Here is a 17739-nt window from a genome sequence, read left to right on the forward strand (position 1 = left end):
CATTTGAACCATGTCTGGCCAGCTGATAAGAAGTAAATCTAAAATGTCTCCTACAGCTCTGGAAAGGTGAAGGAAGAAATTGAAAAGAAGATGATTCTAAGATCTCTTAAAGATCTAAAAGTCTATGATTCCAGGACATCCGTGCAGAAAAATTGCAACAAATGGTTTTCATTATAAAGTCTGCGCCACATGGGGGTCATCAGCGGGATTGGGTGCTGGAAGAATGTCCTCCTCCAAGCATCTTTCTGGGGACTCTGGCTACCAGCAAAGTTCTCTTAAGGACCACGAGTAGGTCAACATACTGTTTACATCCAGGAGCAGGTAGAGATGGGCCAGCAGTGGATCCAGATTTGTGATCTTTCTGTAGAGCAGCCCAGTCACCTCCCATGGAAGGCCCTGGGGCAGAATCTCCGATCTTACTCTTACATCATTATTTGCAAAATTATTTGCCAAAGAGGCCTTATGAACACTCAAGCCACTACTCAAGATCCCCTTCTCTCCAAACCCAGTATTAGACCAAATGGAGAGAAGCCTCTAGCTCAAAATCCTGAATGGTGAACCTCCCCAATATGCCCATGATCCTACCAAGACAGTCACCACTTTGAGAGTCAGTCCTTGGAGGCGGCTGCCCATGGGCCTCTCTTGCAGGCTGCCATTCAGACCTTTCTCTGAGTCCCACGTCGCCAACTGTGAAGGAAAAAGGGAGTGTGAGGGACAGAATGGGCACCTGTGTGCACCTAGGAACTCGTCTCCTAAACTGGGATCTTGAGTCAGGCACAGAGGTGGACAGCAGTCCAATCCATTTCCCAGACACTCAGAGCCATCTTCAAACCTTAGAAAGAATACAGGTGTGATAGAAAGTTCCACTTCTTCCATCAGCTCATCTGGAACTCAAGGACCTGCCACGTCTTTAAAATAAAACCAATCGGTAAGAACTTGTTTCTAGAATGAATATTTCTGTATAATTTTATTCTGCCTGCTCACTGAGGTCATGTCACTGTGTCTCCCACAAAGTGTCTTCTTTCTTAATTACAACTTTACTTGCCTGGGCCAGAGGGCCCTTGAGTTCAGCCATCGCTGCCACCAGGGCAGGATGATAATCAGCAGTGAACCAGGTAACAAAGACCCACATGTACAGCTTGTTTTGCACCCTGATGCCTAGTGCAAAGGTCAAGAGCTCACTGCCTGTCTTCACTGTAATGCATATTTCATAATTTTGCTTGATATGCAGGTATAGGCTAAGAATACACACACTCTGATCCACCATATTTTCCTGAGCTTGCAGAGTTTATCCAATAGGCTGATGCATCTCTGACAGGCACCCTGAGGTGGTCAAGGATACCCTATCCTGGCTCAGAAACAACAGGAGACACAGAAGTTCTTGGGACCTGCTTCCCCTCCCTGCATCCCTGTAGCGTCCCGGCAACCATGATGAACTTTTTTGTCTGATCAATGATTCTCGATCATTAATTGGTGAAATGTAAACAAAATGCAGATACCAGCCCCCATCTCAAGGGAACTTAATCAGGATCCCAGCACTGAGGGATTTTAATACTTCCCCAGCAATCCTCATCGAGAAACCCTGTTCTTCTAGGTCACTGCATATTAGATTCTCTTAAGAAGGCTTTTAAACATATTGAAGGCTGGGCCTCACCCCCAGAGATTCAAATTTAATTGGTCTGTAGTGGGCTAGATATGAATATTTTAGCTCCCCAGGTGATTCTAATGCACAGCCAGGATTGTAAACCACTGCTATAGATTAAAGCAGTGATCCTCAAACTATAATATGCACACAAATTATCCAGGGATTTAATATGCACTTTCTGATTCTGGAGCCTGTGATTATTCCTGTCTAACAAGCTCCCAGGTGACACTGCTGCTGCTGATCTATGGCCACCATTTAAGTAGCAAGGGGTTAAATAATCAAATAATCAAACCACTGCAGGCAGCATCTACTCTTCATCAGAAAAAGTCCACAAGTACCCTAGTTAGGCTGAACAGAAGAACTATTCATCTGTGGAGAAATGTCACCAGGTGTCCTAAAGAAGCCACCAGTAGTACCACCTAAGGACACTTCTATTTTCCCAGCATGTCCTGTAGCCTTGATGTCTACAGCAGGGTCTGCACACTGAGCTCTGACTGTGAGGCCACAGTTGCAAAATCTGTAGGACCATTCCACCTGGAAGATACTAGAACCCCGAGACCTAAAGCAGGAACATCAGAATGAGATACATGGTTGTAACCTGGTTTAAAAGGAACATGGAAACTCCAGCTGTCACTTTGCACACAATGCCAACTAAGACTCACTCCATCCTAAGTAATAAGATACCTAGTGGTGATAAATGAATCATTTAGTTAAGAGCATGGCCATGTGCTCTGAGGAGCTCCTCACAGCCACCACTAATTAATTTCAGAGGCACTGCAGTAAAGAGCAAAGTTAAAATCTACCCAAAGTCCTGTTCAAGGATAGCAAAGATGCCATGCTCATTCTGGTATCATCAGAATGAAAGCTCATGGCTATTTCTCCACTGGGTCTCAGGAAATAGCACTGGGACCCAGAATCACTTCCTGCATCTGGGTCAAAATTCTGGTCAAAGGGAAGAGACAAACCCAGACAAAAAGAGTCAAGGTGTTGATTCCCTACATTCTTTGGACCTTCTGACATGGACGAGGGGACTCATGATGTGTATTTGGGCTGCTTGCATCTTATTCGCATAACTATCAGGCATTGGAGCTGCTCAGCCCTGATGGGTAACCTGCACCGACTGAGTTGGGTGGTGTTAAGAAGGTCCCTTGGACCACCTCAATGACTGAAAGAGTCATAATGAAGGCGATCTTGTCCTAATGATAACATGTGAGTTCCAAGTACAAGATATTCTGCCTTGCAGCAAGACATGAATTCCTAATGTGCTGCCAAACCCCCTTGGCACAGGTGAAGGGGCATCTGAACGCTGTGCTACCCTGGCTTAGATGAGCAAGGACCTGGACTGGGGCCCTGTTTGGCCTTGATCAAAGAAATTTTACCTGGCTGTCTAGTGGGATTGTAATCAGTCATAGGAATGGAGAACGGAGGCACAGGAAAAAGCAGTTGGAATGAAGCCCTGTCCTTCTAGAGTTTTAGCTCAGCTGTGAGAAGGGCTCTGCCTCTCAATGCCTGTCCATACAACCTTCTTTTTCTAGCCCCCTGCCTGGCTCAAGGCAGCAGCACCTCTGCCCCAGAGTATTGCCATAGCCTCCTCACTGATCTCGTTACCCCCAACCTCTCACTCTTATAGCCTCCTCCATCATGCTGATATGTATCCTTGTAATAAACAAACTGAGACACGATCTGTGTCAATGAAAATTTTAGAACAACTTCCCATTTCCTACAGAATATATTCAAACACTCTGAAGCTTGGCCTAAAAGAAAGGCCTTCCTCATTGAGATCCAAGCCTGACCATCAGCTTACTTCAGTTTACATAGGCACAGTCTATGCCAACCCCACCAAACCCTGCACCTTCCTCATGCACCTCACACAGCATGCTTCTTCCTGACCCTACATGTAGTTCCTTCTGCCTGTAATATCATCCCTCTTTGGTTGGGTCTGGTACATTCTTATTCATATTTTTTAAAAATAAGTTTCCACTTTAGAATAGTTTTAGATAAACAGAAAAGTTGTAGAGGCAGTTTAGAGACTGCCCATATACCCTACACCCAGTTTCCCCTATTTAAGATGTTACATTAGTGTCATACATTCCTCACAGCTAATGCAATGTTTGGCCCAATTTCCAATTATACACAGCTGCAGTAGAAAGCATCTCCAGTGTCTTCCATATTGGACCTGAGTCCGTGATCCTACTGTGCTATTTGGGTTTGTTATCCTGTCCACTGAGATTAAAACCTTGTCTTCATAAACTGTCTAGAAATTTGGGCCATTGGACTAGACCTTACCTTGCTTATTCTCATCTTAGAGTTTCCAACCTTGCTTTGAATGCCATGTTCTTCTCTCAAATGTCAACTTACTCTGTATGGTAAACATTTGGGGAAGAAGATAGGAACTTGGAGATATGAAAGCAGCATATGTTCAGTAGTCAGCTGACTGATATTCTGGTTGTTTCTACCACTTACCTGAACGACCTCAGACAGCATGTTTTACTGTGGTGCTTAAAACACAGAAGGCAGTCTACAAATATTTTTAAAATAAATATGACTCCATTGAGATTCCATTTTCTTGTATAAAAAGTAAAATAAAAGTAACTTCCCTGCCTACCAAATGTTCAGGGGCTATTCAAAAGAAACAGTCGCTTTGAAATAATCTGTTATAAAATAATAATGACAAAGTAAAGAATCAGGATATAAAAACTGTGCAATAAAACCTTAATTATGTTTCTTTAAAAGGGTGGTGGTAAAAATGGGAGGAGCTTTGTTAAAATGTAATATGGTTATATATCCAGGTGGTGGAATTATGAATAATCATTACGACTTCTTGACAGTGTTATATGTTTTCAACAGGTTTTTCACCTACTTACACAGGAAGGAAAATAAGCTGTTGATTGAAATAACTAGTATATGTGACAAAATCCTGTCACATGTATTTGTATGACTAAGGACTTAATGGAGGGGAGTGATCAAAGTCAAATAATTTGTTTGTTTGTCAAGGCCAGTCTGAGGGTCAGAATCCAATAAATCAGTCCCCTTGTCTGCCATGAGCTGTGGCCAAGGGGTGCCTAATGCCTAGAAGAGGCAACTGTGGGTTCATCCAGCATGACATCTCCCATTCTATGACCTCTCCAAGATGGTGTGGACCCCATGAGCCTACTGGGTTTGGAGATGGGGAAGTGGCCACTGCTGAGGTCTAGCTCCATGAAGACAATCCTTCTCCACCAAGAAAGAAATACAGCAATCCTAAGGCAAAGCCATTTAAATCAAAGCTCAACTACATGAGAGGGGAAAAAAAATCCTCCAAGCCTGTAATTACCCCTATTTTTTGTCTGAAAGTATTTAGGACTTAAAGGTTTTTATTTTTGTGTGTTTTTGTTTTTTAATGTAGACCTCTCTCTCCCTGGCCTTCAGGGCATCCTGTACTCTGACAGAGAAAGAAAAGATACTTCAAAGTGAAACCAAAATTCTGCCTTCAAACACATCAAAGTACAACCATGTTCCAGGATCCAAGATCCTTCAGTTGGGCAGGGAAGTTTATTATTCCCTCACATCAGCCTGAAGCTGAGTGCCCCAGGCTGAGTGAATCCCCCCATTTCTACAAAGCCTTGTGTTCTTACCCGAATCTTAAGATGAGAGCAGTAAACCTTCACCATTTCTAATGAGATAGAGAGAGAGAGAGAGAGAGAGAGAGAGAGAGACAGAGACAGAGACAGAGGAAGGAGTAGGGGAGGGGCAGAGAGAGGAGACACAGAACTCAAAGCAGGCTCCAGGCTCCATGCTGTCAGCACAGAGCCCAACGCGGGGCTCAAACTGAGGAACAGTGAGATCATGAGCTGAGCTGAAGTCGGACGCTTAACTGACTGAGCCACCCAGGCGTCCCAAACCTTCATCATTTTTGAGCCATCCCTCTGAACACTTGATATATAAGACCAGAAAAACCATGGTCCAAACAGAAGACTCTAGGGGGATTTTTTAAAAATAAAATAAAGCCTTTAAATAGATTTCCAAGCTTGCCGCCGATCAAAATTAGGAGACTGTATTCTGCCTCCTTCCTGAGGCTGCCTGGTTCTCTTGGCTCAGAATGCCGAGGAAAAAGTTTAAGTCAATGAAACCAAATGAGGCTGACAGGCTTGATAAATGGGAAGCCAGAAAAAGCTTTCCCCTGTAGAAGTCCTGACACTTACTCATACAGCTGCAGACCATTTCATTTGTACATAAGTGCATCTACTCTGACTTCCCCTTGTATTTTGCAGACAGAATTTTGTTTATGGGATCGATGAATTTTATGGCCACAGACACCCACTTTTGACAGCTGACCTGTCAAGATCAGTGCCTGAAAAACTAATTTCCAGCACTGTTAAACAATACGAGAACTGCCACTATTTGATAAGACAGCTCTGGTTCTCATTCATCCAGGAGGTCTGCTCTACCCAGACCAGAAGCATGGATGGAGCCAGAGGTTAGAGCACAATCATCCCTTGAGAGGAGATATATGGTCTCAAAATCTGATTATGACAAACAACTGTTCAAGAGATCAGCCAATTGGAGAATAAATTTCATAACCCACTGGTCTCAGGAAAATATATTTCCTGAGTTAATCGGGGTGTTCTTCACGTTAGCATTTGAGTTGTGAGATGTGGGGATTTGGGACTCTGTGGTCCTGTATTTAATAAATGCAGGGCTATTAACCATAAATGGGACAGGCCTCCTTTGGAAGACTGGGCTTTGTGGTCTATAATCTAGTTACAGAGGTCTCTTGAAGTGCCATCTCTTTTCATGGGGAGGAGGGAAGGAGAGGAGAGGCAGTCTAACTGCTTCACAGCCCAGACACAGGATATGACCAGTTCCATATACAGAGCCTCACCAATTCCTGGGGAGAGAGTGAGGGAAGGAAAGAAAGTAGGTTTGCTTCATCTCAAATCTCATATTTAACTATATCCAACAAGACAGTAGATCAATAACCTATATTTCACATTTTACAACTAGTGACCAACCACTTCGGTGGTAAACTTATCTCAAGAGAGCACTGAAGGAAGGAAGTGAAGTTTTTACGACCATGTTGGTCATATCTCACAGCCATTGCTGGAATCCAATTGGCCAGTGACTGCTTTCAGCTGAGCACACAGCCCTGGCTGGGATATGGGCATCAGTAGTGATAGCCACAGTGGGTTTATAATCATGGCAGTGCATGGACTTTTCTAAAACCATAATCCCACTATTAGCTTTTGTTCCATCATCCATTTTTATTAGAGAATAGATGAGTTCAGTATATGTTTGAAAGGATCATGGCCCTGGGTGGGATTCGCGTAAAGGGGGAACCCACATCTTGAATCAACTTGAGTTGGGGCATTCAGCCAGCAATGATTTCAGAGAGTCAACTGCACATTTTAAGCTTCTAAATGCAGGGACATGTTTAGACACAAAAGAGCATCTTGGAAACAGAATGTAAGAATCTGAGCATAGAATATAATTTGTAGCCAGGGTTTCTGAAGTATGGTCTAATTTAAAAGTTCATTTGGGAATTCCAGTATATCAGGGCCACTAAGGTATGGGCCTTGGAGAGTATGAACCATAGAAGATGACCATCAGGTCAGATATACCCATTAGACCACTCTTGAAGCACCAGATGTACTATAATGAGAAGAGGAGACTCACATGAGAGTGAAGGACTTACAGTGGAGAACTTAAAGTCTCAGCCCAGGACCCTGTATGCAGGGAATTGAGCATGTGGTGAAAGTTACACACTCTTAAAACAAAATCCCTACAGAATTTGTGTTAAAGATCCAGAGGACAGAGCCATGAGAAAATGAAAAGAAGAATAAAATAGGCCAGAGAGCTATCACAAATGGGGGCTTAATGAAAAACCTTTAGCAAGGATGAGAGAAAGATATTCCCTCCCCCCCTCCACAATGGTACTGGAGAGGAGAACCAGGCAAACTAGCAGAAGTGCCATCAATATTGGAAAATAGGTCATTCGTGATGGAGACCATGAACATGCCCCAGTGCTAGCCTCCATTATCTAAAAGGACCGACACACAGGACTCACTGTGCCCACAAAGGGATAGAAGGACTACCCAACTCCAGTGGTGTCAGTGATGGAGTCTTTCTGTCACATTAACAGTAAGGACAGAGGCAGTTCTACTCTGCCTAAGATGTAGAAATCAGCCAGACAATGTTGCATTCATTGAAACAAACAAAAATTCAGATAATCAACAAAACTATATTTAAAAAAATTTAGCTTCTAAGAGACCTGTGGTCACACAACCATCATGAATTTCAAAAGATGAGAAGCCCCTCAAAAGAGTCACAGGACACAAGAAATGTTTCATCTTTGGCAGAGTATGGAACAAGAGATGTAACAGTGGATAAGAAGGAAAAGGACTGAAATTTTACCAAAATTTTAAAGGCCAAGTGTGGGCTAGCATGAGAGTGAGGCTCCCTGGGAGCCTAGACACAACAGAGGCCACACCCATTCATCAGCTCTTTCCTCCAAGCCTTTAGGGAATGGAGTGGAAGAAGGAAAAACAGAACAGAGCATCCAAAAGTTGTAGGACAATATCAGATATATGTGTATCTATAATATTATAGGACTTGTATCTGCTATATATGAATAAATCTTATAACTCAATTATAAGAAGAAATTGCAATTTTTAAAAATAAAGGACTCATTTTTCCAAGAAATATGTGGAAGGATAATATGAACATGAAACTATATATGCTCAATATCATAAGTCATCAGGGAAGTGCAAAACAAGACTACAAGGACATATCACTAACCTCCTTAGAGTGGCCAAAATTAAAGACTGACATTATCAAGTGTTGGTGGGGATCTGGAAAGCAAAGGTACAGCCACACTGGTAGACAGTTGGGCAATTTCCTAGAAAGTTAAACACTTCATATTAAGTATGTCCACATAGGGGTCGGTATGTGGATGTTCATAGAAACTTTATTCACAATAGCAAAAAACTGGAAACATTCCAAATGTTGATCATGCTCATCAGTGAATGGATAGACAAAATGTGGCATACTTATACAATGGAATACTACTCAGCAATAAAAAGCAATAGGCTACTGACATGTGCAACAGCACAGATGAAGCTTAAAAGCATCACACCAAGTGAATGAAGCCAGCCACAAAAGGCTTTATGACTCTATTTACATGATGTCCTTGAAAAGGCAATAATTGTTGGTCCTGAAAATAGATCAGTGGTTGTCTGGGGTCGGGAGTTGGAGGAAGGTATTGAATGCAAAGAGGAAGAAGGGCTATGTGGAGTTGTCAGAGATGATTGAGGAGTGTATACCTAAAGTAGTGAGTTTATTGCACACAAACACAAATACACACACACACACACACACACACACACACTGCTAGTGATTTGGAAAGGGATGAAGCCATGTGCTGGAGAGATGAAGTAGTGGCAGTAACCTCTCAAGTGACCCACTTATGACCTTTTGGCAAGGATGATGACTTTTAAAGCAAGGATAATGATATGATACTAATTCTGACTGATGTCAGTACACTTGTTCATCATTCTTGGACTAGCTGAAGTTAAATAAATATCAAGTGGCCAAGAAATTACCTATCAATCTAGAAGAACTGAATGTATCTTTATAAAGGTTTAGGAAGAACATGAGTGCAGCTTTACCTTCAAATAGTTCCTCAGTGTGTGTGGGAGAACATATTTCATAACATTGTATGTAGTATGATCCACCTTTTAAATGTTTATTTCCTTTTGGGTGATAGTTCACATGCATGCCTAAGACAAAAAGGTAGTTTTAAGTGGCTATTTCTGGCCTCGGGTAGGACAATGGGAATGTTTATCTCTTGTACTATACTATCCCATGATGTATGGATTGTTTTATGGGCAGAAAGCATCGCTCTTATAAGCAGAAGAAAAGCAATAAAGCTATTTTCATTTTGAAACTGCACTGCAATCTAGCTTGTAACTGTAATGTTGATTTTGTATCTCTCTCTAAATGTTTTAGATGTGTTGGTTTTGTCTCTCTAAATAAATGGTATGTTCTAGCAAAGGCAGTGTTTGCAGTGAGCCAAGCCAAGCTGGACACCTATGGCAAGTTACTTGAATTGGTCATATGCTTTCTCTGGCATCAAATATCCTCACCTATTATCAGTTATTAATAGACATTAGTTATTGTTATTGACAATACTCTCTTTGCTCTTAGGTCTCTACTATGCCCAGGTCCATACCAGCAGCTTACAGAATTCTTGCCAATTTGAACACACTAGAATCACTGGCACCATCCACACTATCTACACTATACATCAGTCTGAAGTCTGACAAGGTACCTCCCAACAGCCAGCACTAGGCGTCTTTGCATTGTTAAGGCAGCATGTGTCTCTCACCATACTCGCTATAAATTCTTGGCTCTCTCCTCTCCCTGAAACACTCTTCTCTTTCTTTGTTCTCTGACTCCTAGTCACCATTTAAAGATCACTCCTTGCACCTTATACCAAGAGTAAGTGTCTCCCTTTGGCAACCCCATCCCATAGCATTTGATGCTGGTGGAAATGCTTTTAATGATACATTCAATTCCATGTCTATCTATTCACAAATCTACTATATCTCTTGTATGGCAGGGATTATCTGTTCTTCATTTCAACTCACTCAATAAAATTTTATTAGAAAAATTAATGAAATTGACCATCCCCTGCGTACCTCCTCATTAACTGGTCAGAATTTTACACTTTTCTGAAACTCAAGCCTCCAGGTACGTCCCATGTCTCAAGTTCTGCAAAAAGGCTTTCTCAGCACTGATTTATTTATGATGGTTGTAAGTGCCCAGGCTGGATTTTCTCTTTTTCCTGGTTTTGTTTTGCCAATTTACTTTAAGACTCTGAGTCATGAAAAAATGTTAGTAAAATGAACGATTCAGAAGACATTTCTTAAAACCCACTTTTTATGTCTTTACCTCCAGACCCTCGTTACACAATGTGTGGTCTATGCCAGGTCACCTGGGAACTTGTTTAAATCCAAGAATCTTGACTGTACTCCGTGTCTATTGAGTCAGTGTCTGCATTTTAACAAGAATCTCAGGTCACGCATAGGCACGGTAAAGTTTGAGAAGCACAGTGTCTAAATTGTGCCATCTTTATTTCTTACCTGGAATCTTTTTATAAGTTGCTTTACCTATTCCTCACTGCCTCCCTTAACTGCCTTTTATCGAAACCCCACACGGAAGCCAGAGTTTTCTTTCTTTTTCTTCTTTTACTGAAAATTATCTTATTTCACTCTCCTTTTTAAAATTCTCAAGTGGCTCCCTGTGAAATCAGATTAAAAGCATATATCCTTTTCATAGCCCGTAAAAGTCTCCAAGCCCTGGTCCATGCCTGCCCTTCCACCTCATCTCATGCCACACGTCCCACCTGCATCCACCGATGCTGGCCACTTTTCAGTTACTCTTCCAAACCAATGTCTTTCCTGCCTTGGGAACTCTGTGTGTGCCCTTCGCTTCCCTGATAACTCTTATCTCTATCCTTCACATCCTATGGTTGGCTCTTTCCCATCTGGCAGATCTTACCCAATGAGTTATCCTCCTGATAAAGCCTCCCAGGTCACTCTTCCAAATTCTCAAGCGCAAGACTTAGTTATTTTCTTTATAGCTCTCAAATGTTATCATTTCTAATATCACCCTCCACGATAGGAGGGTGTTTTGCTTGGGTTTGCTCAGCACCATGCATTAAATATCTGATACAATTCCTGGCATATAGCAGACTCTTAACAAGTTTTTGATGAATAAACAAATAAATGAGTAACCTAGTCTAGGGGTCAGCAAACTTTTCCATAAAGGGTTAGAGCAAATACTTTAGTCTTCTTGGGAAATATGGCCTCTGTGGTCAACCACCCAATGAGTGTTGTTGGGTTCCAATAAACAAAATAAATGGCAGGCTGGATTTGGCCCAAAGGCTATAGTTTACTAGTCTCTAATAATTGACACCTTTATTTCTCTTGTTCCCTCTGTCTAGAGAGCTCTCCCCTCTAGCTGAACCTTTCAAAACATTATCCTTCTTTCAAGATTTAATTTATCATTAAAAAAATTGTTTAATTGTTATCCTTTCAAGAAGCCTCATTTTATCTCTCCAATCAAAAATGACAGATCCTCCTACATCCTTAAAGCCTTACCCTTGCTCCTTTTTCATGGCACTGATTACATTCAGGTTTCCTTGACAGTTCCCATAGCAGATTGTATTTTCTAACGAATGTTGTGACAATATTTCCCACCCCACCTGCTCTTCTATAATGTGACTTCACCACGCCCTATCAAGAAGTGAAGTTTAATTCCTCTCTCTTAAAATCTGGTCTGAATCTGATGCTACTTGTCTTTGAGGCTAGGTTTTTAAAAAAGGCCATTAAAGATTCTGCCCGACTCTTGAGATACTTGCTCTAGGACAAGACTTCTCAACTTTGACATCATTGACATCTGGGGCCAGATAGTTCTTTGCTGGAGGGGCAGGAGTCGGGGGGGGTGCTCTATTGAGCATTGTAGGATGTTCAGCAGCATCCCTGTCCTCTACTATATGCCAGTAGCATCCCCTCCACCAGAATAACAACCAGAAATATCTCCAGACATTGTCAAATATCCCCTGGGGGACATAATAGACCCCCATTTAGAATCATTTATCTAGGAGAATCCAGCTGCCATGTAAAAAGTTCAACACCCTGAAACCACATGGGAAAAACACCGGAAAAATCACATGTAGGTATTCTGGGTAACAGTTCCAGTTGAGTTCAGCCTTCCAGCTACCTCTGCCAAAGTGCTAGACATGTGAGTGAAGCATTTTGAACCCTTAATACCAGCCCATCAGCTGGACAAGTAGCACCAAATGATCTCAGATAATGTTAAAAGATTGTCAAGCCAAGCCTTAACCAAATGTCTGACATGCAGAATACATAAGATATGATGAAATTGTTGTTTACAGTAATAAATTTGGGTACATTTGTTATGCAGTAGTAATAACTTGAACAGAATTTGGTACCTGGAAATGTGGTGTCACTATAAAAAATATATAAAGTATGTAGAATTGGCTTTGAGATGATGTAGCAGAAAAACCTAGAAGGACCTTGAGGAGACTTTTAGTAGAAGCAAAATAAACCCTGAGGGCACAGATTATGAGAGTTTAAAGCAAAGCAAGAAAATAATACTGGAAGCTACAGGAAACAGTACCATTGTGATATAGTGACAGAAAATTTAACAAAACCATCACCTGCAATAATAAGGAACATCTACTTAATAAGCTGACGGATCTGGCTAAGAAAGTATCAATCAGAATTTTATAGTATTCTGTTTCCTCTTAGCTGCGTATCATCTTGTAAGCACAGATGCATAAATGGTTCCTAGGTGAAGTACAGAAGGAATTTCGTTTTCAAGCAAAATTTAGAGAAAATATATAGAAGTCAGGATTTGTAGTATTCAAAAATGAAACTTTCTCAACCCCAGTCTCTTCTAGCCAAAAATTCTAAAATAATAGAGGTTCTCAACGCAAAGAACAAATCCCACATACTACCCAGAAAATGTGGCCCCATGAAATCAAGGGTACGACTGTAACATCCTTTCTTAAGGTTTTAGAAAATACTCAGGAAAGCATCTGGTAGACCTTTTAGGGAGACCAATCTCTACAATCTGAAAGGTGTGTGTCTCAGACCATCTCTGTTAGACAACAGAGCTGCTGTGCCCCATCACAGCCTGTTGGGGAGCTCCAGATGGAGATGAGCCCGACTCCAAGAAAACTGTGGGTATGGTCTTCATCTGGTATAGCGAACAAACAACACACGTAATAAAAACCCACACAATTTTTAACAGAATTATAATGACAGAAGCATATCCAGGTCAGACTAAATGGGACAGAGAGAATGAAAAAGGAAGAGAGACTTCAGATCTCCAAGCTCCTACAGGCAGGAAGCAGCTGTGAAAATGACACAGCTGCAAACTGAGTACACACTTTGTGGAAAAGTAAGGATAACTTAGGAGGCAGAATCAAGAGCTCAAAGGAGATCAGACAGAGAATCATTTGTGGGAAGCAGTAACAGGCCCTAATTAAGGAGCTAATGACACAAGCCCAGGTGGATATGAGAATTACTATGGACCAGTGACCACTATGTGCCTCCTATCTCCTCCCTCTCTTATGAATGGGGATGTTTATTGCAGTAATACTACTGTGGTCTTATCGTTACATATATTGAATGTGGAGAGGTCAGACAACTTGTCTCTTTAGACTGAGGTCTTCAGATTGAGGGGAACTACACTTGGAAAGCTACATCCAAGAATCTGAACCAAGGAACTTCATTTTTACTTTGACCTAATCTAGATGACAAGATCCTGGACTTTGAGCCAATGCCACAAGGGAACAAGGCTCTGGGCTTCTTGAGGGAAGGAATGAGATTATTTTTCATGTAAAGGGGTATGTGTGGATCATTGTGGTCGGACGAAGGAGTGAATCTTCCAGATTGTGTGTTCACAAGAGTAGCAACAAAATCATCTATCTCATATGCTCTTCTAGAATGTGGCTTTACCATGTCCTCATCAACACGTGGAGCCTAACCCCTCTCCTCTCCCTTGAATCTTGACTGGTTTCATGTGTAATTTATAAATTATGGTGGAAGTAACACCGTGTGATTTCTAAGGCTACATTCTAAATGGCCATGCAACATCTATTTGGTTCTATTGTGACACTTGCTCCAGGGAAAGCCAGCTACCATGTAAGAAATCCAACCATACACTGAAGAGGCCACATGTAGGTGCCCTGGCAGATAGTTCTAGATGAGCTCAGCCTTCCATCCTCTCTGCCACAGTGCCAGATATGTAAGTGAAGCCCTCTTAAACTCTCCAGACTGGTCCATCAGCAGGCTGTGCAACTAAATGATCTCAGTCAATGCCACCAGGAGCAAAAAATCACCCAGCCAGGCTCTACTCAAAGTCTTAACCTGCAGAATCTGTGAGATACTGTTGCTTGAAGCCACTAAATTCGGGGGTAGTTTGCTATGCATCAATAATAACAGTTTGCCAAGCATTTGTCCTCATGCCCATCCTACAGGCATGCCTGGGTCGTTCCTCTCTGTGTTCTCACAGCACCTAACAGGTGGACTGACGGTACACAACAGGTTAACCTACAAAGGACTACAAAGCACTACAAAGCACTGCCACACATAACATCTCATTCGAGTGCCACCAACACTTTGTGAGTGAAGTAGAACAGGAATTATTATCCTCACTTTTGCCAGTGGAGAAACCGAGGCTCAGAGAAGTTACATGACTTGCTGTGTGTCCATTAAATAGTTTTAGGAGGCTGTAAACTCTGGACTTCTGAACCCAAGTCCACTGGACTTCTCTTGTAAAATGCTTCCTTGGCACACAGTAGGGTCTGCATGAACATTTACTCATTTCACAAAGATAGAAAGAATGAATGGGCCCAAGATGTTAATTTTGATGGTAATGGAATCTCCTCTACACTCTGGAGTTACTAATGAGGCATTGAAAGAAGGCACCTCCCTGAGGTCAGCATTTTGCCAGGTCCCATTTTCCCCAAATTTTATTTGATTTCTGGGAGCCAGATCATTGCACCAGTATAACTTGGAAACCTCACAGGCCTCAGACCTCCTTCTTCCTGCCCCTTGCTTTTAGCCCCATACTTTAGAGATCTCTCCAACTGCACAGAAGGCAAACAGACTCTTATTCCCTTAGCACCAGACTCAATTATTCTTACCCAGAAAATGTATATAAGGGTGGCGATAAGAGAGCTAAACCCATCCCTGAAAGTGGTTTGTATAGATAACCTGGAGCTGATATTAGGAAATGGGTGTCAAGAGATGGAGATTTTGAAAACATTTCATGTTATGTGGAACAGTGGAAGCCTAGAGCAGAGACAGTGTGGGAGGAGAAAGACAGCTCTTCCCATTTCTAATTTTCCCTTTCACAGTCCATAATCAGAAGGTAAAATGATGTTTGCTTCTGTACCAGTGATTCTTATTTGTATTACACATGTAACTCAGATCTGAAGGTAGCCAAATAAAGCATCTTTGCTTCTACAAGAGTGAAAACAGAAAATGATCAGTACTCAACTCTGTAAAATTTGGAGGGTGCTCTGCATTTGATGAGCTTCAAGACTGTGTGCAGGGAAATGAGTCACAGGAATAAAAGACATCTGGCCATCTTGGCTGTGTGCACCTGAAGGTTGGAAACCGAAGAGTGCCTCTTGGTGGCCTCTAGAGACTCTGGACTCACATCGAATACTCAGTAAGGGCATTTCATAAAAGGACATTTACAAGTGAACGGAAATGAATAGAATGGCACAGAATGTTCACATGACTCCTTATTGAAAGGCAGTATGGTAGAGTATAATGTGGTATGGTTGAAAAACTTGCAAATCAAGGGTATGATTGCCTGGAAAATAATATATGACCTTGGTCAATAAACTTGAATATGCTGTGTCTCATTGTCATCACTTGAAAATTGGGGTAGGAATTTTTTATATCTACCATCTCTACTAGTGAAACCATGTATGAAAAAGCAGGTTGAGAGAGCTATAAAATGGAACAAAAAGTTGATATTGTACTAATAATATTAAAGCAATGTTTATCTTTTGCAGAATGAGTTTGGACTTGAATTTGAATCCTACCTCAATCATATGCTAATTAAGATAATGAGCAAGCTGCTTAACCTTTTTTAGCCTCAAGCTTTGCTTCTTTAAAGCAGGGGATATAATAGCACTGATAGCAGGTTTTTATGAGTTTACAATCCACCAATGCTCTCTGATCACTTCCAAATTTATATTCCTAGATCACCTTTCCTTTCTGGACTCCAGACTCCAGTGTTCAGATTCCAAACTGACATCTCCATTTGAGTACCTCACAGATATCGCGGAGTGAAAAATCTCCAAAATGTAATTTTTCATCCTCAAACTCCCCAAACATACATGATGCGCTGTTCTTTTGCTTTCTTCCTTGTCTCATTTAAAGCACCATTATCCGCCCAGTGGCTTAAGCCAAAGATGGCAGCATCATCTTTGATTCTATCTCCCATATACAAGCCATCTGCTTCTTACTCTACTTCTGAAATACATCCCCAAACCATCTCTACTGCTGCCTTGCAAATCTCAGCCACCATTATCATTTAGATCACTGAAACTGCTTTATAAATAATCCCTACTATTACTTCTGTTCATGGCCAGGCTCATGTGGTCACAGGCAGTTATAGTTGATCAAATATCAATATGTTCCCCTAAACTTCTCAGCCTCAATGAGGTTAGGGCTACCTCTAGGGAATATCTTCTCCATGCAGTGACTCAGGGATCCACGCTACATCTATCCTGTGATTATACCTTATCGACATACGACTTCCATGACACCAGTGGAGAGATGAAAGAATAAGCACACAAACTCTTATACGTGCTGGACCAAAAGTAAGAATCCTCTTGGCAGACATTCTCATTTGTTTGACCTCAGGCACAGGGCCTCACGACAAGTGGATGGATTTCTGCAGGAGGTGAAAACCAAGGATGACTGAAGTTTGCTTAAGCAACCAACTTTGTGTGACCAAGAAATAAACTTATTATATCAAGCCTCTCACAATAACACACTCTAGCTTATCCTGACCATAGTGCATCCTTCACACAGCAGGCAGAGTGACATTTCAGAAGTATCAATGATTTCATATCACTCCTTCATTTAAAAGGCTCCCTGAGCTCCCAATTAAAATAAGATCCAAGTGCCTAAGCATGACCTATTCTCCAACATTTGGTCCCTGTTTCGTCCTCTCATAGTATTCTATCACTTCTTCCTAGTTATGTAAAACAGCTACACTGGCCTTCTTTCTGTTTCTCAAACATTCCAAAACTATTTCTAGTTTAGATCCTTTGTACATGTTCTTCTTCTGGAAGCGTTTTTACCCTGAATTATTCTGAGTTGGCTTCCGTGCATCATTCGGTCCTCATTTTCTCCAAAGGGATTCCTTGCCAATTCTATCCAAGCAGACTCCCTCTCTATCCTGTTTTCCTATTTCATTTCTGAATAGTATGGATGACTACATGAAATTATCCAACTTATTACTTAATTGCTAAAATGTATATAAATGTATAGTGTATC

General features: G+C 41.5%; 1 protein-coding gene across 1 annotated transcript in view; it reads right to left on the reverse strand.

Moving 5' to 3' along the window:
* GRID1 (glutamate ionotropic receptor delta type subunit 1) overlaps nt 1–17739 on the reverse strand; it is a 697306-nt gene that overhangs the window by 118775 nt on the left and 560792 nt on the right. Inside the window, exon 9 of the mRNA XM_047072607.1 lies at nt 586–687. Coding sequence (XP_046928563.1) covers nt 586–687 — 102 coding nt within the window. The remainder of the gene's footprint in view (nt 1–585; nt 688–17739) is intronic.

This window comes from Lynx rufus, unplaced genomic scaffold, assembly GCF_022079265.1.
Source record: "Lynx rufus isolate CCGP_SWC_20201006 ecotype Redwood Valley unplaced genomic scaffold, mLynRuf1.p SCAF_11, whole genome shotgun sequence".
NCBI lineage: Eukaryota > Metazoa > Chordata > Mammalia > Carnivora > Felidae > Lynx > Lynx rufus.